Source organism: Thamnophis sirtalis, unplaced genomic scaffold (assembly GCF_051295495.1).
Source record: "Thamnophis sirtalis isolate CommonGarterSnake01/CBP01778 unplaced genomic scaffold, rThaSir2_p1.2 scaffold_11, whole genome shotgun sequence".
In the NCBI taxonomy this organism is placed as follows: Eukaryota; Metazoa; Chordata; class Lepidosauria; order Squamata; family Natricidae; genus Thamnophis; species Thamnophis sirtalis.
The window spans coordinates 15,996,186-16,015,162 of NW_028261391.1; the positions used below are offsets into that span (position 1 = coordinate 15,996,186).

The 18,977-nt window shown below is 42.6% G+C and overlaps 1 protein-coding gene across 3 annotated transcripts in view; it reads left to right on the forward strand.

The window, feature by feature from the left end:
* PLD1 (phospholipase D1) overlaps positions 1–18,977 on the forward strand; it is a 171,644-nt gene that overhangs the window by 65,722 nt on the left and 86,945 nt on the right. For 2 of the 3 annotated variants that reach the window (XM_087725244.1, XM_087725243.1), the window contains exon 2: positions 18,256–18,438. In XM_087725244.1, the coding sequence (XP_087581370.1) occupies positions 18,285–18,438 (154 nt within the window). In that variant the 5' untranslated portion in view covers positions 18,256–18,284. Of the gene's footprint in view, positions 1–18,255; positions 18,439–18,977 lie in introns of those variants that run through there. The other variant, XM_087725245.1, reaches the window with a different exon arrangement.

Sequence of the window (18,977 nt, forward strand, 5' to 3'; positions counted from 1 at the left end):
AGAGTTTATTTTGAGTTGATCTCAACTGTGTGACTTTTGTAGGCACATCTGTGTAATTTTCTTGGCAACAGCATGAAAAGTAGTTTCTTCATCCAAGTTGCTTTTTGACTTCTAATCAGGTTAGAAGTTCAAATCATTCTTTCCCTGTTGAAATTCTTTAGGGAGGCATATGCTTACGGAGACAGGATAAAATACAACTTGAATAATGTCGCTTCCCTTCAGCCTACTCTTATTAGAAAAATCTTAATAGGCTTTCATTTGCTTCTTAAAGCTTTGTTCACAGTAACATTGGTTTTCATTGTTTTCAGTGAAATGTCGTGAGTGGTACCAGTGAATTAGAAGAGCAAGATATAAATTGCTTAATTAATTGAGCAATCAACTCTGGAAATGTAGGCATTTGGAGATGGAATGAATTCTGCAGAGCATTCTACAAAACTGAATGAATACCCTTGCAGTTCGTTATCACGTATGGATGCTGTTGCCATTCGTAATCTATATTAGTGTAATGATTTATTTCTGTTTAATGGAAGTGACCTGCAGTGCAATGTGTTCTTAAACTGGAATGGATAGGGTAAGGCATTTGAAGGGAACTTTAGTTGCAGTAGAGTAGATTACAGAGAATAGAATAGAATAGAATAGAATAATTATTCTAATTATTGTTACTTTGAATGTACACTAATCGGCATACATTAAAATGAAATTTCATTGCATACAGTTCTCAAAGGATCATCATCTCCAATATACACTACATGACAGAATAAATAAATACTTATTTACATACATACATACATACATACATACATACATACATACATACATAATTATGCATATACCCACATAATATGGCATAGGGGAACAACAGAGTCTAGTTCAGATGTATGCATGTACATGGCGAGAAAAACGAATCTATAGGTCATATAGGTTATAATACAATTATTTTAAAAACCAATTTCCTTCAGGAGAATTGCTCTTTCACTAAAACCAGGAGTCATGCTGTACAGTGTACATGATTATATTTGGCAAATGATGTCATTTGGATGAATTTATGAGATTTACATAATTGTATTATCAAATTGACAGGAATTCCCACAATGTACTCACTCTTTGATTCAATGGATTTTCCTTAATAACAGCATCCCACCCTCCAATTTAACCATTAAATTGAATCCTCAATAAAGTGACTGGTTCAAAGTTATCCCTGATCTTCCATAACTGAGAATGGACATGTGCAATTATCATACACATGTACATATCAGTCGCTAAATCGCAGTATTTGTAGCTCAGGGTTGAAATGTTCCTCTCTCGGCTTGTTTGTTTTCCTGCAGATGTTTCATCACCCAAACTAGGTAACATCATCAATGCTAGTAAGGGGTTTGCTCTCAGTCTACATTCTAGTGACTTGCCCTGTCAGTGTTGCTCAGGGTAGTCTTAGGCTTAGAGTTAATTTGGTTGGGCTGTATACTTGTGGCTTGTTTGACTATTTCTTGATTGACGTATTGTTTAGTCATTTATTATTGGTTTGATGCTAAACTTGGTGTTAATCCAGTGGTGAGATTCAGCCAATTCGCACCTATTCGGGAGAACTGATTGTTAACTTTCTAAGCAGTTCGGAGAACTGATTGTTGGAAGAAATCTCATTTTGTTGTTTTCCATTTTACAGGGCTAATCCTGTAAAGAAGGCAGGAAGGAAACATTCTGGTGTTGTTTCTAGCCTAATCTTTATTGCCCGGCTTACAGAAACTGCCTCTCCGGTTAACCCTTATTAGATTGTAAAAGCTAAGGCGAAGCGCTCATTGAGTTGGCCACACCCCCAGTGGTGGGTTGCACTTACCTTCACTATTGGTTCGCTGATCGCGCATGCACGGGTTCCATTCGCGCATGCACTTGACTTGCGATGTGTGCGGGTGTGCAATCCCCCACCCCTGAAACAACCAGCTGATTATCAGGACTCACGCTGGCACTGTACGCGCAGATGCAATTTGCCTTTTCCTGTGCGCTGTTCAGAGAGTCCAAGCATGGGTTAAATACAGCCAATCTGCCCCGGGACTGAATTGAAACCTTAACCATGCCTCTATGGCTGATCAGTCTCCAGGTTTTTTTCAATTCAGTCAGCCCAGTGGACGCGTTTAAAGTTTCTCTTCAGCTCCAGTTAATTGCTCGGACTCTTTTATTTGCTTTGTTTAATTTGTTTCTTTCCTTCCCATTTCTTGTTAAGAGAGCAGGCTTGGTGAAGTCTTATTTTTTCCCTGTGTTTTTTTTCTTTCTTTCCTTGGCAAGCGTTCCTCGTGGGATTCACCTTCCCTGCCTCCACGGTGTCCTGGGTCTGCCCGGGCGCAACAGAGGTTCCCAGCAGCTGCAGTGGAGGGTGGGGTCAGAGTGCCGACACCCACGCAATTGCAGCAATCCCGCTGCAATCCAAGCTTGCTTAGCTGCAGCTTCCGTCCGTGCTTTTTGCTGAAGCCGGCAATTGGCGCGGTGACTCAGCTGCCATGGTTTCAACTTCCGGTGCCCATTTTGTAATCTGGGGATTGCAGCCGCCATTTTGAATTGTGTCATGTGTCTCCCGCGATTCAGCTGAAGCTGCAAGGTGCCTCACTCTCTGCAGATCGCTGCTGGGAGCCTTCCTGTCCAGTCATCTGGTGGATCTGCTCCTCATTTTCTCACCTGGCATTACGGCTACAGAGTTTTTGGCTTCCCTCCGTCATACTTCTCGTGATGTGATCTGTGGAGGTGCTGGGAGTTTCGGGGATTCCCTTGGCAAGCCTCTAACTTGGGTCTACAGTGTTGTCCTCCTCAGAGCGCTAAGGCCTTTTCTCCACAACTGCGGAGGTGGTGAGTGGAGATTTTCCTGCCTCATCATTCCCTGGGGACCTAGCTATGGCAGACCAGGCCTACGTGAACTTATCCCAGCCGGACCCTTCCTCGAGCAGGGCCCCTACCAGGCAGGCCCTATATCACCCGAAACACTTGGAGAAGTATTTCAATAAGGCCCAACAACAGGCCCAGACCTCCAGGCAGACCCTTTCCAGGAACCCTCAGGCCAAGGAGGGTGAAGGAGAAGGGCAGGAGTTTTCCTTTGAGGCTTCACTGGTTAGGGCAGATTCCCCTGGATCCACCAGGGCCTCAATTGTTGAACATGCAGACCTTTTCAACTGCCCATCAGAGGGGGAGGGGGAGCTAGCACCCACTGGTCAACTAGTGCCACACCTCCCTCAGCTGCTACCCCCCATCAGGGACCGTTCCGCGAAGGATTGAGGAATGAGGACCCATCTCTCTGCTGAGATGCAGGAGGTTATTTCCAGAGCCATCTCTCAGGGGATTGAGGCAAGTTTGCAAGAGCGTGAGAAATGCCCTTGCAAGTCCCGTCCTACTCAGGCCCTCTGCTCCACCCAGGGAGGCCCCAGAGGCCTTCTTCCCCCCATTCTTCACTAGGGAGTGAAGGATCTGACTGGGAGGAAGACATTCTGCCCATTGAACCAATATACTGGTTCGCTCTTAGCTACTCCGGGCCACTAGCGGTTCGACCAAACTGGCAGCAACCCATCTCTGGCCACTCCCACCCAGTCACATGACCACCGAGCCATGCCTACCCAGCTGGGCAGAGAACTGGTTGTTAAATTATTTGACTTCCACCACTGTTTTAATCCATATATAGACCAAGTAATGTTACCTAATTTGGGTAATTAAGTGTCTGCAAGAAAAGAACCAAGCACGAGAGCACCAAGTATGCCTTGTGTACCTATGTCTCCACAGTTCTATCCAATGGCTACACCCTACATGCCGTTCTGAAAGAGACTGGCTGGTGCCATGAATACAAGAGTTCATGCCGCAATATTGTGTGCCAAATTCCATTTGTAATTTTTTTTTCCTCCTTCATTTGATTAAAGATCAGATCATGTTGTAATTCTAGTGCCAGCCAGGCATTTATCTCACAGCACATTCCTTCCCCAAGTGGGGCAGTAGGTATCCAAGTGAACATCTGCATTGTTTCCACAAAGTTCATAAAAACCTTTTCCTATCATGCTTTTAATTATTTATCACAAAATTCTAGTTAAGCTATTCATTATCAGCTGGCAGTAAAGGCGGAAATGAGAACCATCTTCTTATTTAGCTGTACCATCCTGTGCTTGGCACAACCAGGTTCTGCTTCCCTGATAGATAAGGATTGTTCATTAATTAGTAAGCTATTAGTAAGTCATTGTTTAATACCTGTTCAACACCTGTTTCCAATGGAATAGCTTGCGAGATGATATAAGAACATTGCTATCCTGTCCTGCTTTGGTACGCTTAGTAGGGCTTAAATCAGTGGTACGGTTAGAACGGACCTGGCGTCAGCCACATGGTCACATGTGGCACGCACGTGCGGTGCACACATGCATCTTACTTGCCTGCGACGCTTTCGCAAGCCTCTGTGACGCTCCAGCTGCTCGGCGGAACGTCACTAGGGCGCTGTACGCACCATGCACTTCCGCGGAAGCGCCAAAGGCTTAAAGGACAGGTAAGGAGCTCGGGCAGGCGGGTGGGCCCTCCAGAGCACCGGAATGGTACCCGGTGCTCCGGGCAGGCTCTGGTACACCAGTACTGGGGCATACCGCCTGCAACCCACCACTGGCTTAAATACAGGTAGTCCTGGACTTACAACAGTTCATTTAGTGAACATTTGAAGTTGATACAGTACTGAACACTGAAAAGTGACTGATGGCCATTTTTCATACGACCATTGCAGCATCCCCCTGGTCACGTGATTTACATTTGGATGCTTGACAACTGACTCACATTTATGACGGTGGCAGTGTCCCAGAGTCACGCAATCCAATTTTGCAATCTTCTGACAAGCAAAGTCAATGGGGAAACCAGATTCACTTAACAACTGTAATACTAATTTAAAAATTAAAGTGATTCCCTTAACAAACGTGGCAAGAAAATTTGTAAAATGGAGCAAACTCACTTTACAAATTTCTCACTTAGCAACATAGATTTTAGGCTCAGTTGTGTGATATGTTGAGGACTTCCTGTATGTATAAGTGTACAGGTAGTTCTTGGCTTACGACCACAATTGGGAGCAGAATTTCCATTCCCCATCGAAGCAGTAGTTAAGTGAGTCACACCTGATTTTACAACCTTTTTTGTCATGGGTGTTAAGCAAATCTCTGCAATAGTTAAGTGAGTCACATGGTCATTAAGCGAATCTGTATTCCCCCATTGGCTTTTGCCTGTTGGAAGCTGGCTGGGAAGTTCACAAATGGTGATCCCATCCATAACTCCGGAACGTTGCAACCATTGTAAATACATATCAGTTTCCAAGCATCTAACTTTTGATCATGTGACTGTAGGGATGCTGCATTGCAAGTCGCAAGTGTGAGGACTAGCCATAATCATTTTTTTTCAGTACCTTTGTAAGTTCAAATTCTTGCTAAATGAATGGTTGGAAGTCAAGGAAGATTCCTTGGAAATATAAAGTGAAGTTCTTTGTCATTTATTACTGTTGTATGTAGACAGTAGTCCTCGACGTACGATCATAATTGAGCCCAACATTTCTGTTGTTAAGTGAGACATCTTTTAAGTGAATTTTGCCCAATTTTATGACCTTTCCTGTCACCATTGTTACATGAATCACTGCAGTTGATAAGTTGGTAAGTCGGTTGTTAAGTGAAACTTGTTTCCCCATTAATTTTGCTTGTCAAAAGGTTGCAAAAGGGAATTGTGGGACACAGCAAAGGTCATAAGTATGAACCAGTTGCCAAGCATCTGAACTTTGATCCCATGATCATGGGATACAAAGGTCGTAAGTGTGAAAAATGGTCATAAGTCACTTTTTTCAGTCCTGTTGTAGCAATAGCAATAGCACTTAGACTTATAGTACCCTGTTTCCCTGAAAATAAGACCTCCCCATATAAGAAGGCCAATCGGGCTTTTGAGCTCATGCTCTTAAGTAATCCCTCCCCCAAAAATAAGCACTCCTTGAAAATATTGTAATACAGCAGCAGCCATGAGGTGACCATGCTCACTGCCTCCTGCACCTCAAAAATAATAAGACCTCCCTGAAAATACGGCCAAGCGCTTATTTCTGGGCTCAAAAGAAAATAAGACCCTGTCTTATTTTCGGGAAAACATGGTATATACTGCTTAATAGTGCTTTTACAGTCCTCTCTAAGCAGTTTACAGAGTCAGCCTATGGCCCCCAACAATTTGGGTCCTCATTTTACCCCCCTCGGAAGGATGGAAGGCTGAGTCAGCCTTGAGCCTGGTGGGATTTGAACTGCCAAATTGCAGGCAGCAGAAATAGCCTGCAGTACTGCACTCTAACTACTGCACCACTGACACTCTTATAACGTCGTAACTTTGAATGGTCACTAAATGGACTGTTGTAAGTCAAGGACTACCTGTATTGTTATGTGCTGCGCGGTCTGCCTCAGTATCCTTGGGGTAAAAGAACAGAGATTCCTTTTCTGACTTTGGTCTTTTCCCATTGAGTTCAACCTCCATTTTTTTTGTCTTTCAAGTGGAGCCACAGCTTGTCGCTGGTGTGAAAATAATGGTGTGAAAATAAAGAAGTATCAGTTCATTTTCTTTTAATTATTTCCATATATCCCCAGGAGCCACAGTTGAATGTGTTCAGTTGCAATGCTATTTGGATTTTTATATATATATTACTTCTATCTATCCTGGGAAACACCAGCAGTCTTGATAAATTATTCTTTCAAAATAAAAAGAAGCAAAATTCTCAGTAATGTGGTTGTGCGTTTCCAGGCTGCGTGACGATATGAAGTAATAAAAGTGGCATGAATCCGAAATCGCAGACAAACAAAAGAAGCCAACATAATTGCTGTCTGTTACTTTTTCATTTTTTTCGTCGAATAGGTGAGAGTCTTGAAACAATCTTCTAAGGGCTTTGGGATCATTATAAATATCCTGTTATACTTCCATTTTAATTGCTCGTGAAGATCTTGATGCTAAAACAGCGTAATCCAAATGCCAATAAGAACTCCGAATTTAGGTAAAGCACAAAATAAGAAAAAAAGTCTGAAATACATTCTCAAAGAATGCTCACTGGCCATAAAACACTGATCATGGACAAGGTTTTGGTAGCCAGCAAGGACATTGATATTTTGTGGGGAGGCCAGGAGTTGAATATTGGATAATTTGTCTCACTGGTGGTATTCAGCTGGTTCGGACTGGTTCAGATGAACCAGTAATGGCAACCTGGGATGGGCTTGCTCCCCATCGCGGCTCTATGCCATCCTATTTAGCCAGGTTTTCTAAGCGGTGTGCATGCATGCAAGCCAAGCGTGTGAGTGAAGCACACACGCAGAAGGCTGCGCACATGCGTCGAAGGAACGCACGCTTACAGTTTCAGTGTGCGGCGAACCGGTGGTAAAATTATGTGAACCTCTGTCTGTCTACATATGTAACTGGAAATATTTATTTAACTATGAGACACTCATTTCAAGACTGACAACACATTCCTCGTGTATTCTCCACCTTAAAAAGGGAGGAAACGGTGCTGTCCATTTTCAGCAGGGAGGCTGTGAACAACAGAAGAGTGCATAGCTGTGTTCAGCCCGTACTGTTGTGAGATTGCTTTGTTGCATGTACCGTGCAGTTTGTTTGCTTTAAATTTAGAGCAAAGGTGAGCAACCAGTGGTGTTGATGGGGCAGAGTTCAGATTTGGCAAGATGGCAGGTGGAATGTTGTAAAGCAAGTTCTAACTCTTTCATACATACAATCCATTTGACTGCCACAATCCTCAGAGCACTTCTGGTGCACAGGGCCACCTTCTAACCATGATCCAGAAATGTGCATCATGTGGTGTTTTAGACTTCTAAAACTTGGTTTGGTCCAAGTTTCCTTTCACCACAGACTCTTAGACTGTCCCACCACCTGGCTTGCCATTCCTCCTCCTCCTCCTCCTCCTCCTCCTCCTCCTCCTCCTCCTCCTCCTCTTCCTCCTCCTATACAATTTGAGATGGTGTGGGAGTAGGAATGGATTTGCAGAGGAAAAATTGCAGACTACATGAACTAGGAGCACTGCTCAGGTGACCCTGAGGACAGAGATAAACCCCCAAGTCCTCCAAGTGCTCCCCTCTAAAAGGATGCAAATGACCAGCTGTCTGCAAGAAATATAAATTCTTCCATTCCCCACTATCCTGTCAGAGCTGAAGAAGCTTCTTGGATGAGAAGCAAAAAGTCCTGAAAAAGCACCTTTGGGAAAATCATGACCTGAATGACTGAGAATCTCTACAGATGTCTCATTTTCTGCATTTCAAAAACTGGTCCCTGCTTACGAAATTCTACTTCCCCGATCTCCACCGATCAGGTCCATAAATTTTTGGATAGGTTATAGAAAGTTTTGAAAGCATACCTATTTGATTGATAGGAGAATTTGGATAGAGGTTAAAGTTGAATAGGAGGGTTAATTTATTGTAAAAGATAATCAGACAGCAGGGATATCATGTTTATAGATTCAGGGTTTTAGAGTCACATCATAATTATTTGAACTGTGACTGGTGTATATTGCTTTTGTATAATTTAATTATTGTTAGTTATTATTTCATTTTGTTTGGACCTTTCCATGGGGCCCTTTAGGCAAGCAAATCCCTTTTTTTAAATGCTTGTTTAGTTGAAAGTGATTAATGTTATAATCTTGAAGACCAAGATGGGTGAATCTTGGCTCAAAATTTCATATGCCCCATTTTTTAAAATTTCCCCTCACCTCTCCTTCAATTGTGGTTATTAAAAAAAACACAATGGCATTATTTGCTTACTACTCTGCTCAACAAAGATGTAATACAATTTCTAAAGTAGAGTTTTTAAAAATGAAGAAAAAGTTCCTAAACTCTCTCCGACAACCCATTCTGGAAGAGGGTGAGTGGGATAATCTAAAACCTTCACTGCAATCTGTTTGTCAGGCCTGGAAGCCATCTTTTACATTTGGGCCTTCAGGCCTGCCACAATTTCTACTGTGGGAAAATGGGAGGGGGGATTATATCCAGTATGGGTGATATATAGTCAAAATAACATTCTTTTCTGAGAGAGTCAAGGACAACTTGCCCTGCAGCTGTGATGGTGTGACTGGGAAGCATCTTCAGTTTTGGATGGTGCCTGATGGGGCCATGTGATGGACATGTGGGTGCTGGGCAGGGACTTGAACTTTCTTTTGGGTGGGGAAAACCTGGAAACTTTCAGATTTGGGTTTTCCCAGATGAGCCAATATGACATCTCAAATAAAATGGAACACTGTTGTAGCCTCCAGCGGTGAGCGTAATCTTTAGTGTCCAAAATGTTCTCCGCTCCTGTTACAACAACCGATACAGAAAGTCCCACTTCCATTGGGACATATTTGCCCTGCTGTGAATAATACATTTCATAAATAAATAAAAGAACATGAATAAAAGATGCCCTCACTAGGATTTCTTCACCATGGTCACTTTCTATGCCCTCTAGAAGCAATAGAAATTTCTAAGCTGTTCCTGTAAGTGCAGCTATGGCAAATGTTATGGCTGATACTCCAATGTCACTTAGAGTCACTTAGATCAGGGGTCCACAATCTGTGGACTGGCACCAGTCCGTGGCATGCCCTAATCCGGGCCATGCAAACAAGTGAAGCCCCATCTGTGGGATGCAGGCAGCAAGTGAAACCACACCCAAACACACCCATTCTGCGCAAAAACCTCTCTCCGTGGAACTGGTATCTGGTGCCCAATTGTTGGGAGTCTCTGATTTAGTGAGATGGTTGATGTGTAAATAGGATGGAAGGAAAGAAAGAAGGAAAGGAGGAGGGAAGGAAAGAGAGAGAGAGAGAAGCAAGGTATCTTAAAAGCTAATGACGGCCAGTTCTGTGAATGACAGATCCCTTGAAGGGGATTTCCGGACTTAGGCCAAAATAGGTTACATAAAGGGAGTAAAAAAATCTCCTTCTACCATGTTGTCTCATGATTTAATATGAGGACATGATGCAATTATTGACTGAAAGTTATGACTCTGGAAGGATCATGAGGTTTCTTTGTGACGTTTATGTTACTCATTAAATAAAGAAAAAGGGAAAAAAGAAAAGGAAATCATAAAAGCATGAACTGTAACAAAAGGTTGCAGAGGTGAATATTTCTGTTCAGGGCTCCAGCTAGCTGTACAGTCAAAAAATAACATTGGGCAAACATCAAAACATAGACATGGAATGTAAAAGTTGAAGGAACCTTGAATATCATCAACCATCTGTCCAATGCAGGAATCCAATAGTACAGCTTTCCCAACAGATGGTTATTCAGATTCTTTTTAAAAAAAAAAAAAATAGTTCAAGAAGAAGAATCCACCAACCCTGGAGGCAGTCTGTGGCTATGTTGACCAGTTTTTATTTTTAGGAAACAAAACCTGATGTTTGATCAACACTTCTCATGTCCAATGAGTAATCTACCCCCTTGTAATTTAAATCCATTGTTTCCTAAAAAAAATTCTACCTCCTTGTCTACTTGATAACCCTATCAATACTTGAAGACAGCTCTCATGTGTCTTCTCCAAGTTAAAGACACAAAAAGTGAGAGTTGTTTTCCAATAAGATGCCTAGTAGCTAACTCAAAAAGAATCAACAAATACAGTCTGCTTTCTCTTCCCCAAAGAATCCAGAATCCTTCCTCCCCATCAAAATACACGAAAACCACAAAAGGATGATTTTAGACCACTCTCAACCACAGAAGCTAACTGAACAATTTGAAGCCAGACTATCTCTCAGACTATCTGAGGAACAACATCGGAGCTCTCTATCCAGAAGAGTGCAGTGCTAGGAGCAATTAAGATAAACTGCCCAGAATCCTCAAACTCCCATGACTTTGGTTTCTTTTGGGAAGAGGAGACAGACCTCATCTGTTGATTCTTTTGAAATTAGCTACTAGAAATCTTATTAAAGATTTTATTGTTAAAGAATGGTTGCAGAACTGGGCATGGCTAGTCTAGTGAAAAGGAGGATCAGGGGTCAAATGATTGTAGTATTCCAATATCCGAGGCACTGTGACAGAGAGGAGGTGGACAACCTATTTTCCAAAGCACCTGAAGGCCAAACAAGGAACAATGAATGAAAACTGATCAAGGAAAGATTCAGCCTAGAAATAAGGAGAATTTTTCTGGCAGTGAGAATTTTTCTGGCAGTGAGAACAATCAACTAATAGAACAGAAGTTGCCTTCAGAGGTTCTGTGTGTTCCATCACTGGAGGCTTTCAAGAAGAGACTGAACAGCTACTTGTCAGAATTGGGATAGGGTCTCCTCCTTGAGTATAGGGTTGGACTAGAGGATCTCCAAGGTCCCTTCCAACTCTGTTATTCTGTTATTCTCTGTCATTACTTTAGCTTTCTTCCTAATAATTTATTCTAATCAAAATTTGTGATTAACTGTTGGAAGAAATTTCCACCTGGTTTCAGTTCCAAGTGGGGAGAAAGACACTGGAAATCTGGAAATAGCTTGGAAAGATGGTTTAATGGTGGACAGGACCACATGGTTTGAGATCCTGGGGCAAAAAGGGAAGATATCCTGAGAGTGCCTGGGTCTTATGCCCACTCTGGGCTTTTGAATTTGAGCTTGCATTCTGATTGGTTGTCAGACTCCCTTGGGACCATCCAGGGGTAACTGTAAGTTGTGTTTTGAGTCCCAGGTTTGGTTGAGCCTTGCTGAGTAATTTAATCTTCCCAGGTGCCATGTGGTGAGTTCTGTTGCTAGATGGATCCTATTATGTCCTGAAGGCGGTGCCTTTTGTGTTGTAGATAAGCTGCCCCAGGCCTTAATGGCCCATTAACAAAAGGGATGGGATGAGTTTCTGCCTCCCTTTTAGGGGAAATATTCTGCCCTTTTAATATTTCCTAAAATATTTAATTTTTCTAGGAGAGGGGTGGGTGCGAACTTCGTAAATAACCATTCCCAGTCCAGACTGTTCCTACAAGCCTGATACCAACACTTCCAATTCCCTCCTACGATGTTTTGTCTCGTTTAGTTTTTGTATCTGTTTTCTTGTACTTACCTTGCACCAGGATGGAGTTATTTTGCTTGCGAAAATGTAGACATTAGTTCACAGCATAAAGGATTAAACAAATATTTTAATGTTTGCTTTCAAAGCATTTTTTTTCCTGTCACAATAAAAAATAACTATTGTCGGTAATTAATGTATTTGTTGGCATGCTTGTCTGTTTCTTTTCTTGGAAGGTACTGAGAATTTTCAATAAGCCAATTTAACAGAATAGCAATAGCAATAGCAATAGCAATTAGACTTATATACCGCTTCATAGGGCTTTCAGCCCTCTTTAAGCGGTTTACAGAGTCAGCATATCGCCCCCACAGTCTGGGTCCTCATTTCACCCACCTCGGAAGGATAGAAGGCTGAGTCAACCTTGAGCCGGTGAGATTAGAACCGCTGAACTGCAGATAACAGTCAGCTGAAGTGGCCTGCAGTACTGCACCCTAACCACTGCGCCACCTCGGCTCTCAGAAGTGGGTGTCTCATCATTAGTTTGTCTATAATCCCAAGAAAACTTTTCAGGACCACATGCAAATCAAAGGACCTCCCTATTTCCCAAGAAATGGTATTCATAAATAAAAAAATCAATATCCTGGATACCCAATGCAGTGTTTATGGACACAATTGCTTCAGGCAATAGAGTCCCACAGTGTTTAGGATTCAAAGGCATAATCTGCTTTAAAGTGCAGGGATGATGTATGATTATGGCATCTGTCAGCAACTCTTTAATCCAGCTATGTCACACAGCAATCTCAAATTAAGTTGGCCTAAGGAGTTGAGGTAGATTCTATGTTTGATCCCTGCTTCAACATCCGAAGTGTAATACAGGGGTGTCAAACTCAAGGCCTGGGGGCCGGATTTGGCCTGCGGGGTGCTTAGTTCTGGCCCATGGGGCCGCCCTGGAAACAGCAAAATTAAAGGTGATTCTTTTTTTGTGTGTGTTTTTTGTTTAATAAAAAAAAAGGACCAGCCCATGGTGCCTCTGCCAGTAAAAATGGAACTCAGGAGGGCCATGTGCGGCCCTCTCAGACTCTGTTTTCAGCCGCAACAGCCTCCTGCAGTTCTCTTGTCAGTGAAAACGGAACATGCACCCCCCCACACCCTGAGCTCCCTTTTCACTGGCAGAGGGCTGAGGAGGCCGTTGCGGCCCAAAATGGAGCTTGGGAGCCTGTTTTTGCTGGCAGAGCACTCAGGCCACCATGGACACCCCCCCCCCCCGACATCAGTGATGTCAAACTGGACATGCCCACCCCAGCCCCCCGCCGTCAAACACAACCCTGATGCGGCCCTCAATGAAATCAAGTTTGACACGGTGGAATAGAAAACATCTGTATTTGTGCTACAATTTTTGTTGCTAAGACGCTGAGCTTGTTGATCAGAAAGGTCAGCAATGCTGCGGTTCGAATCCCTAGTGCTGCATAACAGAGTAAGCTCCTGTTACTTGTCCCAGCTTCTGCCAACCTAGCAGTTCGAAATCATGTAAAAATGCAAGTAGGAAAATAGGAACCATCTTTGGTGGGAAGGTAACAGTGTGCCGTGCGCCTTCAGCGTTTAGTCATGCCAGCCACATGACCACAGAGAAGTCTTCGGACAGTGCTGGCTCTTCAGCTTTGAAACAGAGATGAACACCGCCCCCTAGAGTCAGAAACGACTAGCACATATGTGTGAGGGGAACTTTTACCTTTCAAGGTGCAAAAACAAAAGAGAAATGTAATACATATCATTACTAGGCTGGACTGGGAAAGGAAATTTCTCTGAAACTCTGGAGTGTTGTTGCCAGTCGGTATTGAACATACATGTGCAGCTGAATCAACAACTTGTCAGTGTAAGGCAGTTTCCTGTGTTCCTATATATAGGGTTGTCATATCTGAGCTGCAAAACCCCAGACAACCAGTAGATAGCAGCAAAGAGGCAGAGCTTCTATATCCTTTTGCTGCCATCTAAACATCACCTAAATTTGCAATAGTGACGAATATCTGTGGTTCAGATGTAGGACGAGGGTGAACGTTCATTCTGTATTGGTTTCTGAAAGATTTCATTTCCAGTCCCTTTGGGAATAGGGCGGCGTACAAATCGAATAAATCCAATCCAATCCAATCCAGTCTAGATGACATTTTTAGCAGAGTTTAAGGGACCTAAAGATGTTGCCTAGCCTGTTAACAAAATGTTCAGAAACCAACCCACAAGCTTGGAGAACTAATTTTCGCCCTCATCATCTAAATTTCTGTAGCCAGATACAGTGGCTAAATATAAGAGAATATCTGTAGTTCAAGGTTGAACGAGGTGGAGTCCTTGGTGTTCTCTATGTTTGTTTGTTTGGTTGTTTACTTGCAGACATTTCATTACCCAACAACCAGTAGTTAACATCACCAGTGCTGATGAATGTAAGGTTTGTTCCCTATTTATATACTGCAACTTACCCGGCCAGTATTGGTGGGCTGTGGTTTTCTCCTTGGTAATTTCTTGATTGGAATATTGTTTTCTGCTTGATTGTTTGTTTGGTATTAAGCCCTGCTTATCTGGGTGTTGGCTTCCAGAAAGGATGTCTTCAAAGTCTTTCCTGCCTAGCTTTTTTATCGTCATCTTTGAACAGCGCCTAAATATGGCTTATGACTGATTTGTCTGAATGTCAAGCTTCCCGGAATTCCCTAGCATTTTTGGATTTAACTTGATCTAGAATGCTCACAGTTTCTCAATTGAATCTATAGTCTGTCCGTGTGTTGTGTTGTGAGATTAAAGAATTTTCATCATGTCTTCTGACTGCTAGTTGGTATTCATGGATGTGCTCTGCTGTTTTTCTGCCTATCTGTCCTACAGAGTGACAGTTATAGATCTTAACCATATGTTGTACATAATTCCTGTTTTTTTCTCTTTGGGATACTGGCAGTGGTGGGATTCAAATAATTTAACAACAGGTTCTCTGCCCTAATGATTTCATCCAACAACCAGTTCACCAAACTGCCCAGAAAGTTAACAACCGGTTCTTCCAAACTGGTGCGAACCGGCTGAATCCCACCACTGGCTACCGGGTTACCAAATATACAGATATAGTGGCTATACATGATAATCAAGTTGAATAATCAAGTCATTCCTTGGCTCTTGCTACCAACTCTGCGTTCCTTTTCAACGTTTATCTTTGCGAACAGGTAGATTGAATAGGGTACTATATAGGTCATATAAAGGAAGAGGGAGGCTTAATGCTTGATTTCCGGTTGCTTTGCCTGGATCTGCCTTCTGAACCGTGAACACAATAGATGATGGTGTATTCTGCTAATTGTAACTATTGTTCCAATGCAAAACAAAACAAAACACACCACCCACAAACGAGAAAAACCAGTAACTCATCTCTTTGTCTTAAGGGGAAATGACCCAGAAGACAGAAAACTATATCCAAGGGGAAAATGCATGGCTTTTCATACAGTTTGTACAAGAAAAACTGGAATTGCAACTCTCTGTTCTGTTAGAGTTAGACCCCTTCTGAAGCAAGCATTTTGACTGTTCTTTTTCTCGTGCGGTCTTTTTTTCTCTTTTGAACACACCTAAGCTTGGCTCAGTGGCTAAGACGCTGGGCTTGTCGATCAGAAAGGTTGGCAGTTCGGCGGTTCAAATCCCTAGTGCCACGTAACGGAGTGAGCTCCCACTACTTGTCCCAGCGTCTGCCAACCTAACAGTTTGAAAGCGCGTGAAAATGCAAGTAGAAAAATAGGAACCACCTTTGGTGGGAAGGTAACAGCGTTCCATGCGCCTTTCGCATTTAGTGATGCTGGCCACATGACCACAGAGACGTCTTTGGACAGCGCTGGGTCTTTGGCTTTGAAATGTAGATGAGCACCACCCCCTAGAGTCGGGAACAACTAGCACATATGAACGAGGGGAACCTTTACCTTTAAGCACATACCCGGTCTTGTTTGGGAGCTGTGTCTCTTTAAAAGATTCAGGTATAGCAGCAACCTTGTTGTTACTGAATATTTTAAAGGAAGAAAGCACTAAAGTTGCTTGCTTAATTAAATATGTATGCTGATTCCAGGCTTTTACATTTAAGATGGCTGGAATCACCTTGGCAGGAACAAAGAGATATGGGACAGAGAGATAATTCATTTAAAAAATTAAACAGTATATGGGCAGGTTAGTGGATATATGTCAGACCTAGCCCAAGAACAAAGTAAAACTAAGAAAAAAAACATTTTATTAATGAGAAATACAAGGTTGTTTCTTGCTGTTGGTTTTTTCCTGAGAAGTGTGTGTGCTACAGAAGGGGATTCTTGGGTGAATCCTATATCTTGTGTGTCTTCATCATTTAAAAAACAATCAGTATTAAACTGAGCACATAATAATTCTCATTTATACATAGTGCAGATAGTCCTCGAGTTACAACAGTCCATTTAGTGACTGTTCAAAGTTACAACGGCATTGGGGGAAAAAGACTTACGACTGTTTTTCATAGTTACAAGCTTGGCCACATCCCCATGATCATGTGATCAAAATTCAGATGCCTGGCAACTCGTTCATGCTTACGACCGTTGCTGTCTCCCAAGGCCATGTGATCCCATTTTGCGACCATCTGACAAGCAAAGTCAATGAGGAAGCCAGATTCACTTAACAACTGGACTGCTAACTTATCAACTGCAGTGATTCAACTAACTTATCAACTGCAGTGATTCAACTAACTTATCAACTGCAGTGATTCAACTAACTTATCAACTGCAGTGATTCAATTAACAATGAATGGCAAGAAAGGTTGTAAAATGGGGCAAAGCTCACTTGACAAATGTCTCGCTTAACAACAGAAATGGGGGGGCTCAATTGTGGTTGTAAGTCGAGGACTACCTATACATGATCAAAACATCAGAAATCTAGTGCGTGCAGCCACTGGTATCCCATACACATCTGATTTTTACTTGGTCAATAGCCTTCCTTCTTGAACTTTTGCTTCGCTAGCTGGAGGATTCTGGGATTTGAAGTCCAGCCCTCTTTAAGTCACCGTCTCCTCTCCATTCTCCATGCTCAAGGATTGGGGGGGTGGAGGCGGTAATTGCTCATTGTCGGAACTTTGTCACTCCTCTTCTCCGCTGCTTGCCCTCTCCTCCTTCTTTGCTTGGTCAGCCTGCCACCTCTCTCCTTTGCTGCCGACCCTTCCCAGGCCCAAGGGATCTGGGACTGCTTCATCCTGCTCCTCCAGTCATTCCTCTAGCTCTGTTTCATCCTCTTCCTCGGACCCAAGTTCCGATGGGGCCATGACATGTGTTTGCATCATAGTGATGCCTGTTAGATGTTCAGTGATGTACATATTGAAAGAGAATCAGAAGTGTTCTCCAGAGAAAAGAGTTGGGTAAAATTAACAAGCATGCATTATAATTTTCTATTTGTATCACCTTTCTATCTCTCTCGAGAAGCAAAATAAATATTTACTAGTCTTGTATCTCTCATGTGAGCGGCATGGTGGCCTAGTGGTGAAGATGTTCACCTCCCACTCGGAGGAGTGAGAGTTCAATCCTAGTTAACGACGGATGTCTTGGGGCGCAAAGAAAAAATATCTGCTGAGAATTTGTCAGGAAGGACACCTGTATGAGCTCCATCCAGTCACCCCAACTCTACCCCAAATAGAGACTAGTAAAGGTAAAGGGTCTCCTCGCACATATATGTTAGTCGTTCCTGATTGTAGGGGACGTTGCTCATCTCTGTTTCAAAGGCAAAGAGCCAACACTCTCCGAAGATGTCTCTGTGATCATATGGCTGGCATGACTAAACGCTGAAAGCGCACGGAACGCTGTTACCTTCCCACAAAAAGTGGTTCCTATTTTTCTACATGCTTTACATGCTTTCAAACTGCTAGATTGGCAGAAGCTGGGACAAGTAACAGGAGCTCACTCTGTTACGCAGCACTAGGGATTCAAACCGCCGACCTTTCTGATTGACAAGCTCAGCGTCTTAGCCACTGAGCCACCGCGTTCCTGTAAGGTACTACAGAGTTATAAAATAGAGGGTCTCTATTTCTCATACATGGCTTACATAAAGACATAGAATAATTCTTCTGGTACAACAGTGGCAATGGGAGCTTGGCTATTCATCTGCTCTTTAGATAAACGTTTGGCTTTTGAATTACTCCATCCCGTTTGAGCTCTTTCTATCATGCAACATAGAAAGAAAGACCATTGAATTTCTTGGCCAAGCAGGCATGCAGATAAATCTTTGCTGAAGCAACAAACTCCCAATCTAACCACTCCGGTAACACATTTTCTTTGCTCCTTCTCTCAAACAGCCCCTTGTGCGCAGGAGTAAACCTTTAAGATGTCTCTCACCGATAGAAGGCAAGTGAACACTTCATCACTGAAGAAAATCGCTGCCGACATGAGTAACTTAATCGAAAGTCTGGACTCGAGGGAGCTGCATTTTGAAGGGGAAGAATTGGATAGTGATGTAGTACATGATCCAAAAGCTCCTGGTAAGTCAATAGCACAAGCGCATAGAATGCTTTTTTGAAACCCAGGTGTTCTTTTTAAAAAGAAGGTTGATAGTTCTTACTGAATTAGGGGGAAGAGAAATCAAATGTGATTGAATTACACTGAATCCAGGAATTTTGAGTGGAGCTTTGATGCTCTCTGTGAAGTCTTCAGCAACCATTCTGCCTGATATTTCTAGGTTTCCTGTACTACTGTAACTAACAACTAACCTCCTCCTTTTACCAACTAAAAACCAAAAGTCTATATTTAATAACTCCAAAAGCTGGTTTTCTTTTAAACAAGGGGGGGAGAATTTTTCAAGAGATGAAACCTCCCCAACAGATGACAGAAAGGTCTTCTGGTCATCAAAAAGGAAAAGTTTGAAAATTTGGATCCAATTTCCCCCCCTTTTTTTGATAACCGGATTATGAGAGGAATGGGAGGTTTGAGGTCCAAAAGACTTGCAGTCCTATTCCTTCCCTTATTTTTTAGTTTAAATATGAAACTGTGAAAATTTAGCCCTCTTGACCCTGGGTTTCAA